Raw genomic sequence first — 12,992 nt, 5'->3', positions numbered from 1 at the left:
TTTATTTATGTAACATAATAGAATTTAATTTTAAAATATTAATAATTATAAAATATTTTATAAATTATTTAATTAAATTTGTTCTTTTCAACGACCATCAATTTGATAAAGATAATAAGCTATTGTGGTCGACTTTTTTTTTCTTCTTTGATATAATCATAATGATGTAAATTTTGCTCATATTTTATTAACTTTTTTTATCTATTAGTTTAATTTACTCTTGTTCAAAAATCAATTTTGCTAAAGACTTTATCATTATCTTAAGTCACCGTAAAAAACTCTTGATCATGGTTCTAAAAATTAATTAGACCGGATCGGTTGGTCGAATAAAAAACCGGCAATGCTAACGGTGCAGATCCATGCTTAAAACTACTAATATAAGAACCGACCAAAAATGCTGAATCGGTCGAGAACCAACCAATTCTCCCTAAATGATGTTGTTTTGTTTAACTAAAAAAGAAAAAAAAAAAAACGCGTTTCCTTCCCCCTACTTCCCCCTCTTCATTCAATAATGAAAGAAAAGCAAAGCTGATAACTGAGAAGTGAAAATCCTAGCAACCTAGCTTGCTTCCATGGTTCCACCACCGTCAAACGACTGCTGCCATCCATGGTCTTCCACTCGTTCGTGGCTTCCCTGTTCGTCCTGTCCGAACCCCTTGCTCGTTCTATTCTATCTCGGCTCGACGTCCATCCTTCCGCGGCTTCTCTGTTCGTGTTGCTCTCGCTGTCGTCCTACTATCTGTCGCGCTCAACCCCTGTCGAAGGGTAGTGGCAGTGCTCACTGGGCAGAACAATACGTTTTTTATTCTTTGTTCTGAACTTTTGATTTCTGAAAGTGAAATTATGAATAAGATTACAGGAGTTTTGTGTTTTTGTTGAAATTATTGATAAAAAATGGCTTTGCTATGCTACTGTTGCTATTTTTGAATTTCTGGCTCTATTGTTTTTGAATTTTTGTTGATGATTTATTGATTTCAGGGTTTTTGTTGATTATTTATTGCTACTTTTTGAGTTTTTGTTGATGATTTATTTGATTTTTGGCTCTATTATGCTGCTGGTATTTTTTATTGTGTTGATAAGAGCTGCTGTTTTTTATTTATACAAATACTTTCCCTTTGTGGATGCTTATGATAGGAATTGTGTATATTGTAATTCTTCCTCAATGTATTCCAAAGGCTTTTACGTCAAATTTTAGGGCCAATGTTTCTAACTTGATTAGTTTATTTGTTTTCCATCCCTTGTAATTGTTACTTATATCTATGAAGAAAAAAGGAGAATGCTTGGCATATTTTCAAGTTTATGCTGATTATGAGTTATTGTATGTACTACATTTTTTTGTTTGACATTAATTAATCTTATATGATTTAATTTCTCTATGCTATCTTTCTAAAGATGGTTTACATGACTTAATTTATGAATTTTCACCATCATCTGAAAACACATTTGATTGAATGATTGGAAAACATTTAATACTATTAATATATTAACTATTAAACAAATATGTAATGTAATTTTACGTTATAGCAATAAACACTTTCTATAATATTTATTGTGCTAATGATTTATTGATTATTTTTTATTGTGTTTATGAGAGTTGTTCTATAATTTATTTATTATTTTATTCTAAAACTACAGTTGGACCACTAAACTAGTGAACTAGTGACTAGAGCAGTTCGATGACTGGTCCGATTCTCAAACCTTGCTCTTGACTATTACGAGACTTTGGAGAGAAATTAAGTGAGAAAATACAAGATAAGAAGACGCTACATCTGACTCAAAACTTTAAAACGACAAGTTAATGGGTTGCTCGTCTTATCAGCTTCTCGATCACTCTTCCATGTTTTCTTCGATGTGGACTAATTCTTTACATTACATACTCACACTTACTTTTTAACATGAAATGAGTGCATACAAAGGGAGAAAAATCACATTATCTCTCTTTTTTGCGAGAAAATTATTAAGTGTATTATGGCAACAAATGAATACGGTTGCTCTATATAATTTATTTTATCAATTTAGCCACAATAAATATCATATCACTAGAGAGTTAACAAAAAACAACCAATTTCGACCAATAATCAAACAAATCCAATTGTTGGCTATTTTTTTTAAATTATTCTTGTCAGTTTACATAACACCACAATTTTACCCATTACCACTAATCACCCACCACATCGATGGTTGCCATCCCGCTGTCACTTGCCACCCCTCGCGGCCGTCTTCGACCACCCTAAATTCTGAAGGTTTTTAATGCCCTAGAGAAGGAGGCTTAATATATGGCCTTCTTTTAATCTTGAATAATAATACTTCTAACCAGAAAATAAAACTTTGCTTTTGTTTAGACTGCAAGATTGATTATGCATGAGACGATTTTGTTTTGTCTCATAAATCGTGAAAAACAGAATCAGAACAGGGAAGAAGAAGATGACACAGTCACATATCTTGGTTCAGCTGTCTTGTGCAATACAATCTATATCCAATTTCTACCACAACAGTGGTGAAATTTTCACTATCTTTTCAAGCATAACATATTCCCCAATTCCTAAGTATTCATCCTAATCCTATCAGGGACAAATCAAGATTCAACATAAACTTGACTTTATTACGTTACTTTCTAGACTCTTAATATACTAAGTGCTCACCCAACTTAGCAAGGGATACATCTCAAATACAACATACAAAACAGAAATACAATTAAAAGAGACATGACATAAATCTTGGCTTTTCTCTCTAAATTTCTTTCTTTCCCTTTTCTCTCAATGGCTTTTTCTTGATGCTTCACTTATTTATCTTTTATCACTGAATAAAAACAAAGAAAAATACAACATACAAACAAAATAATCAATGATAGACCATGAAGAAGATGATATTGAACAACTCAAACACTATAAACTTAACCCAGTTTCTGAACTCTCTCAAACGTAGCTATTCATCTTGGTGGAATGCTCCCTTTTATGTAGGTACAATGCTTCCAAAACTTCAAACTTTGATTTGTAAAGTTTCTCTCTTTTCTGATTTTGGGTTCTCTCTCCTTGCCAAAATTGAAGTTAATTTTTTCCTTTTTGTATGCAGTGAGGTTGCTTGTTCTTCAAAGTCAACTACTTGATTCTTAAACCGGCTGATGTCTTCACTTTTTTTTTTCTTTACTCAAACCCCAAAAATAGGGATTTGAAATCAGAGTTAAGCAATGCAGCTTTATTGGTAACAGATCCTCAATGGGTTTGATAAATCAAAACCATTAACTTTGTATTTTGGCCTTAAGTTTTAATATTAGTCATTGATTCACAGCAGAGAGATGTAACCACCACTTTCTTTATATTACTCGAAATGGATGTTCAGAAAGAATCAACAAGCAATTGACTTGCATGTTAATAAACCAATTTACCCTTTTTCTTTTGATTATACTTAACTTGTGCATGTTGAATTTGATTTGACCTAACTTCTTTGATTTGCTTTCCTTTTCTTCTGATTTGGTGCTTAATGGGTTGGATTATGAACTCATTTTCATTTGGTAGCCTTAGTTCATTTAGTTCTTCTAATTGGACTGTTTGTCTTCCTTATTTGGACTTCACAATGAAAGATGGGCTTGCAACACTAAGTACAAGAATTAAATCCAATTGAACTTTTAACCCAACCACCAACGTATTTGTCATCACTAAATATTGTTATTATTTACTAAATTCGACAAATCCTAAAACTTAAAATTTAAATCTAAAATCTTAAAATCTAAATTATAAATTCTATGTCCTAAATTAGTTTTATTTTATTTTATTTTTAAATATTCTTTTTAATATTTTTATTGTTTTTAATTTTAAATTATTTTAATATTAAATTGTTGATTAATTTTTAAATTTGTTAGCTGAATTAACGTTAACTCCCTAATACTTTTTCTTAAATTAATTCTATAAATATCAATTTGAAAAATAAAAAAAAAATGTGCACAAATATAATTCTCCATCTTTGATGCCTTCTTCGTATATCTGAACAGTGTTCTTCATCCGACCCAATGCTCATCCACTTTGTCTTTTGTTTTTTTCCTTAGTGTCATTTTCTGAATTCAAACTATAGTGACCGATCAGTATCTCCCTATAGTCCTAAACTATACACTATACATTATACACTTCCCATAATAATCTTTCGGCTCTAAAGTTATAAACTCACATTAAAAAACACCTTCACTACTACTATGTTCCCAGTTCCTACCTACGTTCTTTGAAAATAGTACTAAGTTTTTTTAGGACCAAGCACGCAAAAAAAAAAAGAGACATATTCGTTGGTTCTCATTCTCTCTCACATTCACACTCACACTGTATATTATTATTTTTTTAAAAAAAATAAAGCAGTAAATTATCCAAATATATGAATATAACGCTAGCCAAAAAAAATCATTTAGACAAATTAATTATTTAACAACTTGCTACATCAAAAGATGATTGATTGTTTGACAAAACGTCTAAAAGAATTTGATATTTTTATGCGTAATTTTAAAGTTTTATTTCTTTTTTATAACTATTTATATGTATACAAAAATCAGTCATTAAATTCAACCAGTTATATAAAATATATATTAAAATATAAAATATATTAAAAATAAGTTAATACCACATATATTCATGCACAATAACTTAATGATTAATTTAGTAGCTGATTTTTTGTGTGCATGTAATGTTTTTATTTTTATAATTTTGGATAATTTTGGTAGTTGATTCTTTATTTTATTTTACAATTTTTTAAACTGAATTTGCCTTGATATAAGCCAAAGAAACCAACCCAAATATTTTTTTGAACTCACAACACAACACAAGCACTACTTAGGCCTCTCTCTCTCTCTCTCTCTCTCTCTCTCTCTCTCTCTCTCTCTCTCTCTCTCTCTCTCTCTCTCTCTCTCTCTCTGTGTGAGAAGCATGGACAATAATAATGGTTGCTTCTCTTCACCAAGACGTGATGCTTTTCCAGCAGGTCTAAGAGTCCTTGTTGTTGATGATGACCCAACATGGCTTAGGATCCTTGAAAAGATGCTCAAGAAGTGTTCCTATGAAGGTTTTTCTTCTTGCTACTCTTTCTTTCAACTCATCACTAACTATATATGCCACTCTTCTTATCTTATTTATATATTATGTGCTAAGTTTGAAGTAATAATTAATTGTTGCGCTATGGACTATGCTTCTCCAAAATTGATAATATGAAATTTTTTTGATTGTCTTTAATGATATTTTTGGGTCTAAGTTACTATCTGAATTTACTGTGTTATGTTAATAGAAAATAGAATGATGTTTTTTTTTTCTCTTTTTTTCGTCTAACATGTTAAAATTGAGAACATTTTAATATTTTTCCATTTTATTTAATCTCTTTTTTTAAAAAAAAATCTTTTTAAGATTATTTTATGTTTTTTTACTTGAAAACTTAGTCATTTGAGGTTTCAAGATAAGTTTTATTTTATAAGAAACGAAAAAGTTGGGTAATTGAAATCAGAACAATTTATAAGTTAGTGATTCTATTCTCTGTTACCATGTTTACTAAAAGAAGTTCTCTTTTTGGAACACTATGCCATTTGGATAATTGATGCAGTAGTATAGGCATCTGAGTTTAGCTCTTACAAAATTAATTTGAATAAATGAAATTGTGCATGATTATTGGTGGATTTTCTTAGAAAGACAAATTTAGCATTTCTTTGGTAGCAAGCAAAAAGTTTCATACATACAAGGGGTCATAGAGACCTTAATGTTTATATATATTTTAGAAATGAACGAGTCTAACTCAACCATAAAAGCTAACTCATGGTGGAAGGGTTATTTGATGTTTATCTCTTGGCGATTCGGAACTCAAACAACATGCATTATGTTCTTAAGTTGTGCTCAAGGAGGAAGATAAAAACTCAACCTCATTATGATTGCTTCCTTGATTTGCTTCAGTGACAACATGTTGTTTGGCGAGGCATGCTCTACACTTGCTTCGCGAAAGGAAAGACGGGTATGATATAGTGATCAGCGATGTGAACATGCCTGACATGGATGGATTCAAACTTCTAGAGCATGTTGGACTTGAGATGGATCTTCCTGTGATTAGTCAGTTCTCTATCGAATAATACACTTGAAAAGTTCTTCATTCAGTTCTAAAAATCATTTGATTGAAATTTGCAATGTTGTCTCCAGTGATGTCTGTTGATGGAGAAACAAGCAGGGTGATGAAAGGTGTTCAACACGGAGCATGCGATTATCTGCTTAAGCCTATAAGGATGAAGGAACTGCGAAACATATGGCAGCATGTCTTTAGGAAAAGGATACACGAGGCGAGAGAATTCGAGAGTTTTGAAGGTTTCGAGAGCATTCACCTGATGAGAAACGGATTGGAGCAATGCGATGATGGGAACCTGTTTGCCCTTGAAGACATGACCTCAACTAAGAAAAGAAAAGATGCAGATAACAAACACGATGACAGAGAATTGATAGATCCATCATCCACAAAGAAAGCTAGAGTAGTTTGGTCTGTGGATCTTCACCAGAAGTTTGTTAAAGCAGTGAATCAAATTGGATTTGATAGTAAGTTTTCTTAACAAGGTTGTAAGATTTTACAGTACTCAATAGTTATGTTTAAGTAAATATAGTAAAAAAAATTCATGATGAAACCTTTCTTTTTGGCAGAAGTTGGTCCAAAGAAAATACTAGATCTCATGAATGTTCCTTGGCTGACTAGAGAAAATGTTGCAAGCCACTTGCAGGTGATGCTATGTTTACACTTATATCCTTAAGCTATTTAAATCTGAGATAGAAACATGTATAGTAACACTTTTTTTCTCCCACTCAACAAGAATATTTTTGTTGTGCAGAAGTATCGGCTTTACCTAAGCCGGCTTCAAAAAGAGAACGATCTGAAGTCGTCTTCCTCAATCGGAATGAACCCGGATTTAGCCGCAACAGATCTAGGGAGTTTTGTTGGAGTTCAGAACTCAGTGAGCAAGAAACAAAATGATGTTTCAATTGACAGCTGCAGTTATTCAGAAGGAGCACTGCAACTTCAGAACATGGAAACCAAAACTCATGAAGGTAGCAGTGATCCAAACGGAACTATTTCTCCGCCTGCCACTACAGAAAAAGGAAGAACTATGATCAGAAACTTTGTTTCCGAGAAAAAGATGAGAAAGAACCAACCTTTTGACTCTCTTGAGCCGGAAGGAAACCACACAGCAGTAATTGATTGCTCCATTCCAACACAATTCTCTTGGAATGAAGTTCCAGAAATTCAACTCAAAGATCACAAGCCACTTGTTCAGTTAGAGGGTAACTTAAGCCACAAGTTTCCAGTAACAGGTAAGAAGCACCAAATCCAAGTTGATCATCAATCACCATCAATTGGTTCGATTGGTTCTCCATCTTTGACAGGGGAGGAGGTCACGGCATGCATCAAAACAAAACCTTTGTGTGCAGATTACAAGTGTGAATACAAGAGTTCCGTGAGTTCGATAGGATCGGCAGTTGACAATAACACGTTCCCTATTGAACCAGGAAGCCTTATGATGAATGATCCATCAACAGCACCAATTTCAACTACAAATTCGGGATTGAAAACACAAGCATCTAACCTCAACAGCATTTCGGATATGGAATTTTGCCAGAGAAACCTACTTTTGGATGCAGTTTCGCTACCGTTGGACGATGATCTGCATTTTAATTGGCTACATGGGGAATGCTCTAACATCAACTTCAGCCTGCAGAACATAGGGTATTATGATCCAGGGCTTATTGCAGAAATTCCAACTCATTACTATGATTCAGCAGCAGATTATGCAGTCATAGATCAAGGTCTATTCATATCATGATCTGTCCCTCTGCCCCTTCCCTTCCCCTGCATCTTAAAAACAAAAACTCAAAACTCATATGCGTGAAAGGACAATTTTTTAATGTTATTGTGATGTAGTCTAACTATATTATTTTAAAGGGATTTCAATTATGAGGGTTAGGGTATTCTTTATCCAATGATTAAGGATTTGGGTAGTGTAAGCATATATTAAAAAGTTGGTGATGATGAGTGATTACAAACATTAATCTTAATTAATAAGCTTGCTTCACTCTCATGTTTTACAACTTTGGATTAACCGAAGTATAATAAAGGCCTGAATATTTTCCCATGTAAGTTAACCTCTTATTTGGTCTACAATACAACTATTTTTTTTACTTTATTATTTTTATGCCAGAAAATTTACATTTTATCCCTTCCTAGTTCAAAAACTTATTCATATTCTAGAATCTATAGATATAACTAGAAAACTAAGACTAAAATACAAAATTTTCACTTCTGTGAAACTACACATCAGAAAGATAAAATCTGCTGATCATTTTCACTGATACAAAGTTGAAGTCACCGAAAATTGAGTGGACTCAGTATTGTGTTAGACAGCATGATCTAAGTCAACACAAGGGTCAATATTACCCTTCAATGCTGAATATTTGGAGAAGCATTTTCTCGTGTGATCTTTGTCATTGAAGTTACTGAGTGCCTTGTTGATCGGTTGAGTTTTTCTGTAGCACGATTGGAATTGTTGGTGCTGATTGGAGGCTTCCATGAATTTCCAAAGCTTTTATGTGTCACTGAGGTCTGAAAAAGGATAAATATTTAAATTAGAATAGGAACATTTCCCGTAGTTAAAAGAAAATATAACATTAATGTTTAATAGATCATGTGGGAATAGTGTAAGATGGTAACTGAGATGGTAAATAGTGTATAGATAATACAAGCTATTGGACTATCGAGTTTATCTCGGTACACAGTTTATAGCATTTTCGCAACATTAGAAGTGAATGGAAACACACCTTTTGGATCTGATTACTAGGCGAGCACGATGCACCATGCCCGTCCTGATTTAGTTTGGGTTTAGAGCCACTGCTCTGCCCCAGCTTGAAATCATGCTTTATATTATTCTGCTGTAAAATCCAAATTAAATATGTCAACTCAGTAGGCACAGGTAGTTACAAACTAATCAACTTCTTAGGAGAAAAGAGAGGGGTTGCTATTGCCGTTGAGAACGAACAACACATGATTGAAAGAACATCCGATAATACTGCTTATATATCAGATCATATTCAGTTCTTACAACTAATTGATTTACATAAGATCTCATATTGGCTTATACAGTTATGCCTCTAATGAATCAATAATAGTTCAAAGATCATAGTAGCAGAAACCTTATAAATTACTCACCTCGGGTGTCCTTTGAAACTGAATTTTCTCAACTTCTTTGTTTTTGATTCCATACACCCTTTCAAGGAACTGAAAACAAAGAAATGGAAAAAGAAATGTAAGTATGACCTTTAGTGGTGATGATGAAAAGAAATCATGGCTAAGGTATAAAGATATGAACGTGCCTCTTTGCGTTTTACTGCTCTTTCTTCACTTCTGAATGTAAACGGTGATGACATGGTAGGGGGTCGAGGAATAATTTTGTTGCTGCTAGAAGATTTCATGCATCTGTTGCAAAATATATGAAAAGAAAAGGCATAATAAGATCGCCACATTGCCTTGAAGGTAAACTTTACACATTCTTATGCACTCGAATTTATCAATTTGAGATTTACATTCGCAAAACAGGCATAAAACATCTCTAATGGATCACACTTATTAGGACAACATGTTTGTTCATAAAAGCAGTAGCAGCCAGAGAGTTGCAAAATGTAGCAATCAACAAAGTGCCCATTAAACAATATTAGCAACTTTAAAAATGCACTTACTCAGAAGAGGCAGAGGGAAGTTTCACATTCGCAGCAACACCTCTAGACACAGACTTAAGTACCTCTTCAGTCCTGAGACAGAAAACATTTTCGTGTTAGTGAAATTTATTAACTCCATATTAAGCAGTAAAAGTAGCATATTATTAATTCAAAAAAAAGGTTCAAAAGACAAAATACCTTCTTCCTGGATAAGGTGGATTTTCTGAATCTTGATTCGAGAAATCATGAGACACCTAAAGGGAGTGGATAAAAGAAATCTCTTCAGTAGTCAAACATTTAAATGGTATCTTGAAAAGGAGTATATTTCATTCTCAGAAAAGCCACAGATATAAATATGAAGAGTTAATACCTTAGTTGATATGTTAGATGCCAGTGAACGAACTTTGGGAATATTGCGCAAACTACAATGATTCCTTTCAATTCTTTTATCAAACACTGAAGTCATTTCAGTTGCTTTGCCTGTGCTAGAAGGGAGATTGAGTGATCTGCGGAGTGAGCTTGAAGTTGGCCTCTTCTCCACAGAGCCTTCGCCTGGCTTCATACCCTTCAATGTGTGATTTACAGGTCTAGGTTTAACAGCTGCAGTAGCAGTAGCTGTCATACTTGTTTTATTGGCACCAGAAGGACCGGTTAGTCTCTTCTTCTCAATTGAAACTTCAACAGCCTTCTTACTTTTCAAGGCGCTGTTTACGCCATTTCTGGATTGTGCATCTGTTTTGCTTGTTTCACCATTGCCTGAGGAAAGATTGATGGACATGTGGAGTGACTGTGAAGTTTGCCTACGATTCTCAGTCAAGATGCTGATTGACTTCTTTTTTATTCCACTTCTAGGAGGCAATGCTTCCGCAGCCTTCCTTTCATTAAGAGTATGAGAAAGCTGCTGGGGGGTACAAGTTTTAGCTGATAATTCTGGCGAAGAATTTACTTCTGTTCCTTCAGTAGGCAAAGGCAAAACTTGCGGATCAGCGACACCCTGCAGCATTAATTGGAGAAATTTTCATTAGAGTGGCTGCAGTTACAAATTTACTCGCTGGAATAAATACAAAGAAATCAGATATAAAACAAAGAAAGAAATAAGAAAGAAAACATTTACATGATCAGACTTCTTCTCTTCTCCAGGGAGAGCAATATTCTGATGGATTTCAATTTGATCATGCTGGTTAGAATCATCAGTAATGACACAGCTTTCGACATTAAGGTTTGTAATAACGTGAGTATACCCGTCCCCTTCTCCATGCACATTGGAAATGCCTGAATCACTTTGTCCAACATCAAGGTTATTTCTACTGGTACAATCAATAACAACTTGGCAATCATCAGCTTCTTTGTCTGGCTGTTCATCTGAAGTCACAATCGCATCGGCACTTGACTCGGCAACATCTGATGAGTCATTGCAATTTGATTCCAGTGTTTCTGAATTGAATGTTCCTGAAGCTTCATTAGCTTCTTGAGCCAAGACAGCCTGTTTCTCCGCAGCCTTCCTCTTGTAATGAGCCTCGAAGTAGGCCTTTTTCGCAGCAACAGAACCCGGCTTGGAATATTTCTCGGCCTCCTCCACATAACGATTGCTTGTGAACGATGACCATCTCTCCCAATTCAGACTTTCTGACAAAAACCTCCCAAAAGAAATAGATTCACCAAGTACCCTCTTGGAGTCCCCCTAAAACCAAAAGATAAAAACTAAATAACTAAGGTAAATAATAAATACTAATTAATAATTGCAATTGGCAAACTCATCATAGACTAAAAAATTCAAAATTTTCACACACATGCATCAATTTTTTTAAGGGATTATTCTTAATAGAACAATTCAACAACAATCAACGAATTTTTACCGATTGGTTCCAATCGTCATTAAGAGCAATATGAGGTGATACTGCAGAATAATCCACAAACTGAGCGATGGAAACCATGGCGAAAATATAAAAAAGAAGATGGCACCAGAAAGTTACCACAGAGATGATAGCTAACAAGTTCACTATATATATGAATCAAATTTTTGCCAATTAAAGACTGTAACAGAAATCGTTGAGTGTATGGGGAAAAAAAGGAAAATCCATTCTAATAAAATAATAAAATTAAAAACACAAACAAACCTAACAAAAAACGGTTACACTGTTCATACACTAAAACTTCTCCTTCACTGAATTCTTCTGGTTCCTTTGTTTTCTCAACAACCAAAAACACTAAATGATAGCGGATTCACAATCTTCTAATTGTAACAAAACAGAGCCATAATAAATAAAATCAATAAAAAATTAATAAAATTATAGAACTAGGCGCGAGAAAGATGAGATTTTGAAACAAAAATAAAAAAGGTTTACCTCTTGAGTGGCGGTGGAAGTTTCCGACGGAGCCGAGAACGAACGAAAGAGAAAACTGGTCGATTCAGCTGCCATTCACAAGGTTTGTTTATTAACTAATCTTCTGACATTAACAACGAGAGTGATATGAGAATGCGACACTGAACTGCAACCGTGCTATAAGCGGTTCAAACTTCAAACTTCAAACCAAAGTCTTAATGGCATGCGGAAAAATAAATTTTTTTTTTTTGGGGGGGGGGGGGGGGGGGGGGCGGTTAACGTTATAGATTTGTGTTAAATATTAATGCTCATTTTGATTTTGATTATAGGAGAAAGTTGTGTATCTTCAAATGCTTTTTTTTTAATACAAGAGCTTTATTTTAATTTTAATGTAATGATATTTTAAAATATTTTATATAATTATTTAATTATTTTTAATTAGATATATATAAAATTATTTTTATATTGATAGTATATTAAAATTAATTTTATTTTATATATATAAAAATTAATATGTCTATTAATTTATTTATTTTTATGAATTAAATATGAATAATAATAATAATATAATAAGTATGCTATATTATCCATCAAAAAGTATGTTATATTAAAATCAAAAAGTGATAAATTTAATTATTAGAGTTAACAAAAACTTTTTTATAAATATTATATATGATGAAGAGTATTTTTGAAAAGAAAATTAAATATATATCTTAATTAATTCTTTCTTATATTTTCATTATATATAGTATAAATATAATTTACAAAAAAAATATTTTGTTAATACTAATAGTTGAACTCATAATTTTTTATTTTTATACAACATATTTATCATCTTGACTAAAATTAAATTTATAATTCATGTGTAAAGAAAATTATTAAATCGCTTATTTTGATCTTATCTTTATCATATCTTATCTTTTACAAGTTTGTTATGTTTATCATTTTCTAAGTTTGTTATGCTTAT

General features: G+C 32.9%; 2 protein-coding genes across 4 annotated transcripts; one reads left to right on the top strand and one right to left on the bottom strand.

Annotated features, from left to right (window-relative positions):
• The first annotated feature begins 4,764 nt into the window (after positions 1-4,764).
• LOC112715077 (two-component response regulator ARR11) lies at positions 4,765-8,130 on the top strand. 2 transcript variants are annotated; one of them, XM_025766827.3, is made up of 6 exons: positions 4,765-5,040; positions 5,913-6,065; positions 6,153-6,539; positions 6,642-6,718; positions 6,827-7,307; positions 7,380-8,130. In XM_025766827.3, the coding sequence occupies exons 1-6, from the start codon at positions 4,905-4,907 to the stop codon at positions 7,814-7,816; spliced, it is 1,671 nt and encodes a 556-aa protein (XP_025622612.1). In that variant the 5' UTR covers positions 4,765-4,904; the 3' UTR covers positions 7,817-8,130. The 2 variants fall into 2 exon arrangements, with proteins under 2 accessions (XP_025622612.1, XP_025622610.1); XM_025766825.3 differs by having other exon boundaries at positions 6,827-8,130.
• Positions 8,039-12,316, bottom strand: LOC112715076 (uncharacterized). Of its 2 annotated transcripts, none has more exons than XM_025766824.2 (9): positions 12,047-12,275; positions 10,816-11,382; positions 10,072-10,695; positions 9,900-9,955; positions 9,723-9,794; positions 9,360-9,462; positions 9,196-9,264; positions 8,808-8,915; positions 8,039-8,592 (listed from the first exon to the last, which is right to left on the bottom strand). In XM_025766824.2, the coding sequence occupies exons 1-9, from the start codon at positions 12,119-12,121 to the stop codon at positions 8,431-8,433; spliced, it is 1,836 nt and encodes a 611-aa protein (XP_025622609.1). In that variant the 5' UTR covers positions 12,122-12,275; the 3' UTR covers positions 8,039-8,430. The 2 variants fall into 2 exon arrangements, with proteins under 2 accessions (XP_025622609.1, XP_025622607.1); XM_025766822.2 differs by having other exon boundaries at positions 8,143-8,592; positions 8,808-8,918; positions 12,047-12,316.
• Positions 12,317-12,992: the final 676 nt, after the last annotated feature.

Source organism: Arachis hypogaea, chromosome 10 (genome assembly GCF_003086295.3).
Source record: "Arachis hypogaea cultivar Tifrunner chromosome 10, arahy.Tifrunner.gnm2.J5K5, whole genome shotgun sequence".
NCBI lineage: Eukaryota > Viridiplantae > Streptophyta > Magnoliopsida > Fabales > Fabaceae > Arachis > Arachis hypogaea.
Note: the sequence above shows the minus strand (reverse complement) of the source record. Positions and strands in the feature narration are given on the sequence as shown.

Bases quoted from the DNA above. Each gene is read 5' to 3' on its own strand.
- LOC112715077 (XM_025766825.3), top strand. From the start codon at position 4,905: ATGGACAATAATAATGGTTGCTTCTCTTCACCAAGACGTGATGCTTTT. The intron at 6,066-6,152 runs GTCAGTTCTCTA...TGTTGTCTCCAG, and splicing joins GATGGATCTTCCTGTGATTA to TGATGTCTGTTGATGGAGAA. The intron at 6,540-6,641 runs GTAAGTTTTCTT...TCTTTTTGGCAG, and splicing joins GAATCAAATTGGATTTGATA to AAGTTGGTCCAAAGAAAATA.
- LOC112715076 (XM_025766822.2), bottom strand. From the start codon at position 12,121: ATGGCAGCTGAATCGACCAGTTTTCTCTTTCGTTCGTTCTCGGCTCCG. The intron at 9,795-9,899 runs GTATTTTGTCTT...TTTCTGTCTCAG, and splicing joins CCACCTTATCCAGGAAGAAG to GACTGAAGAGGTACTTAAGT. The intron at 8,593-8,807 runs GTGTGTTTCCAT...ATCCTTTTTCAG, and splicing joins CTAGTAATCAGATCCAAAAG to ACCTCAGTGACACATAAAAG.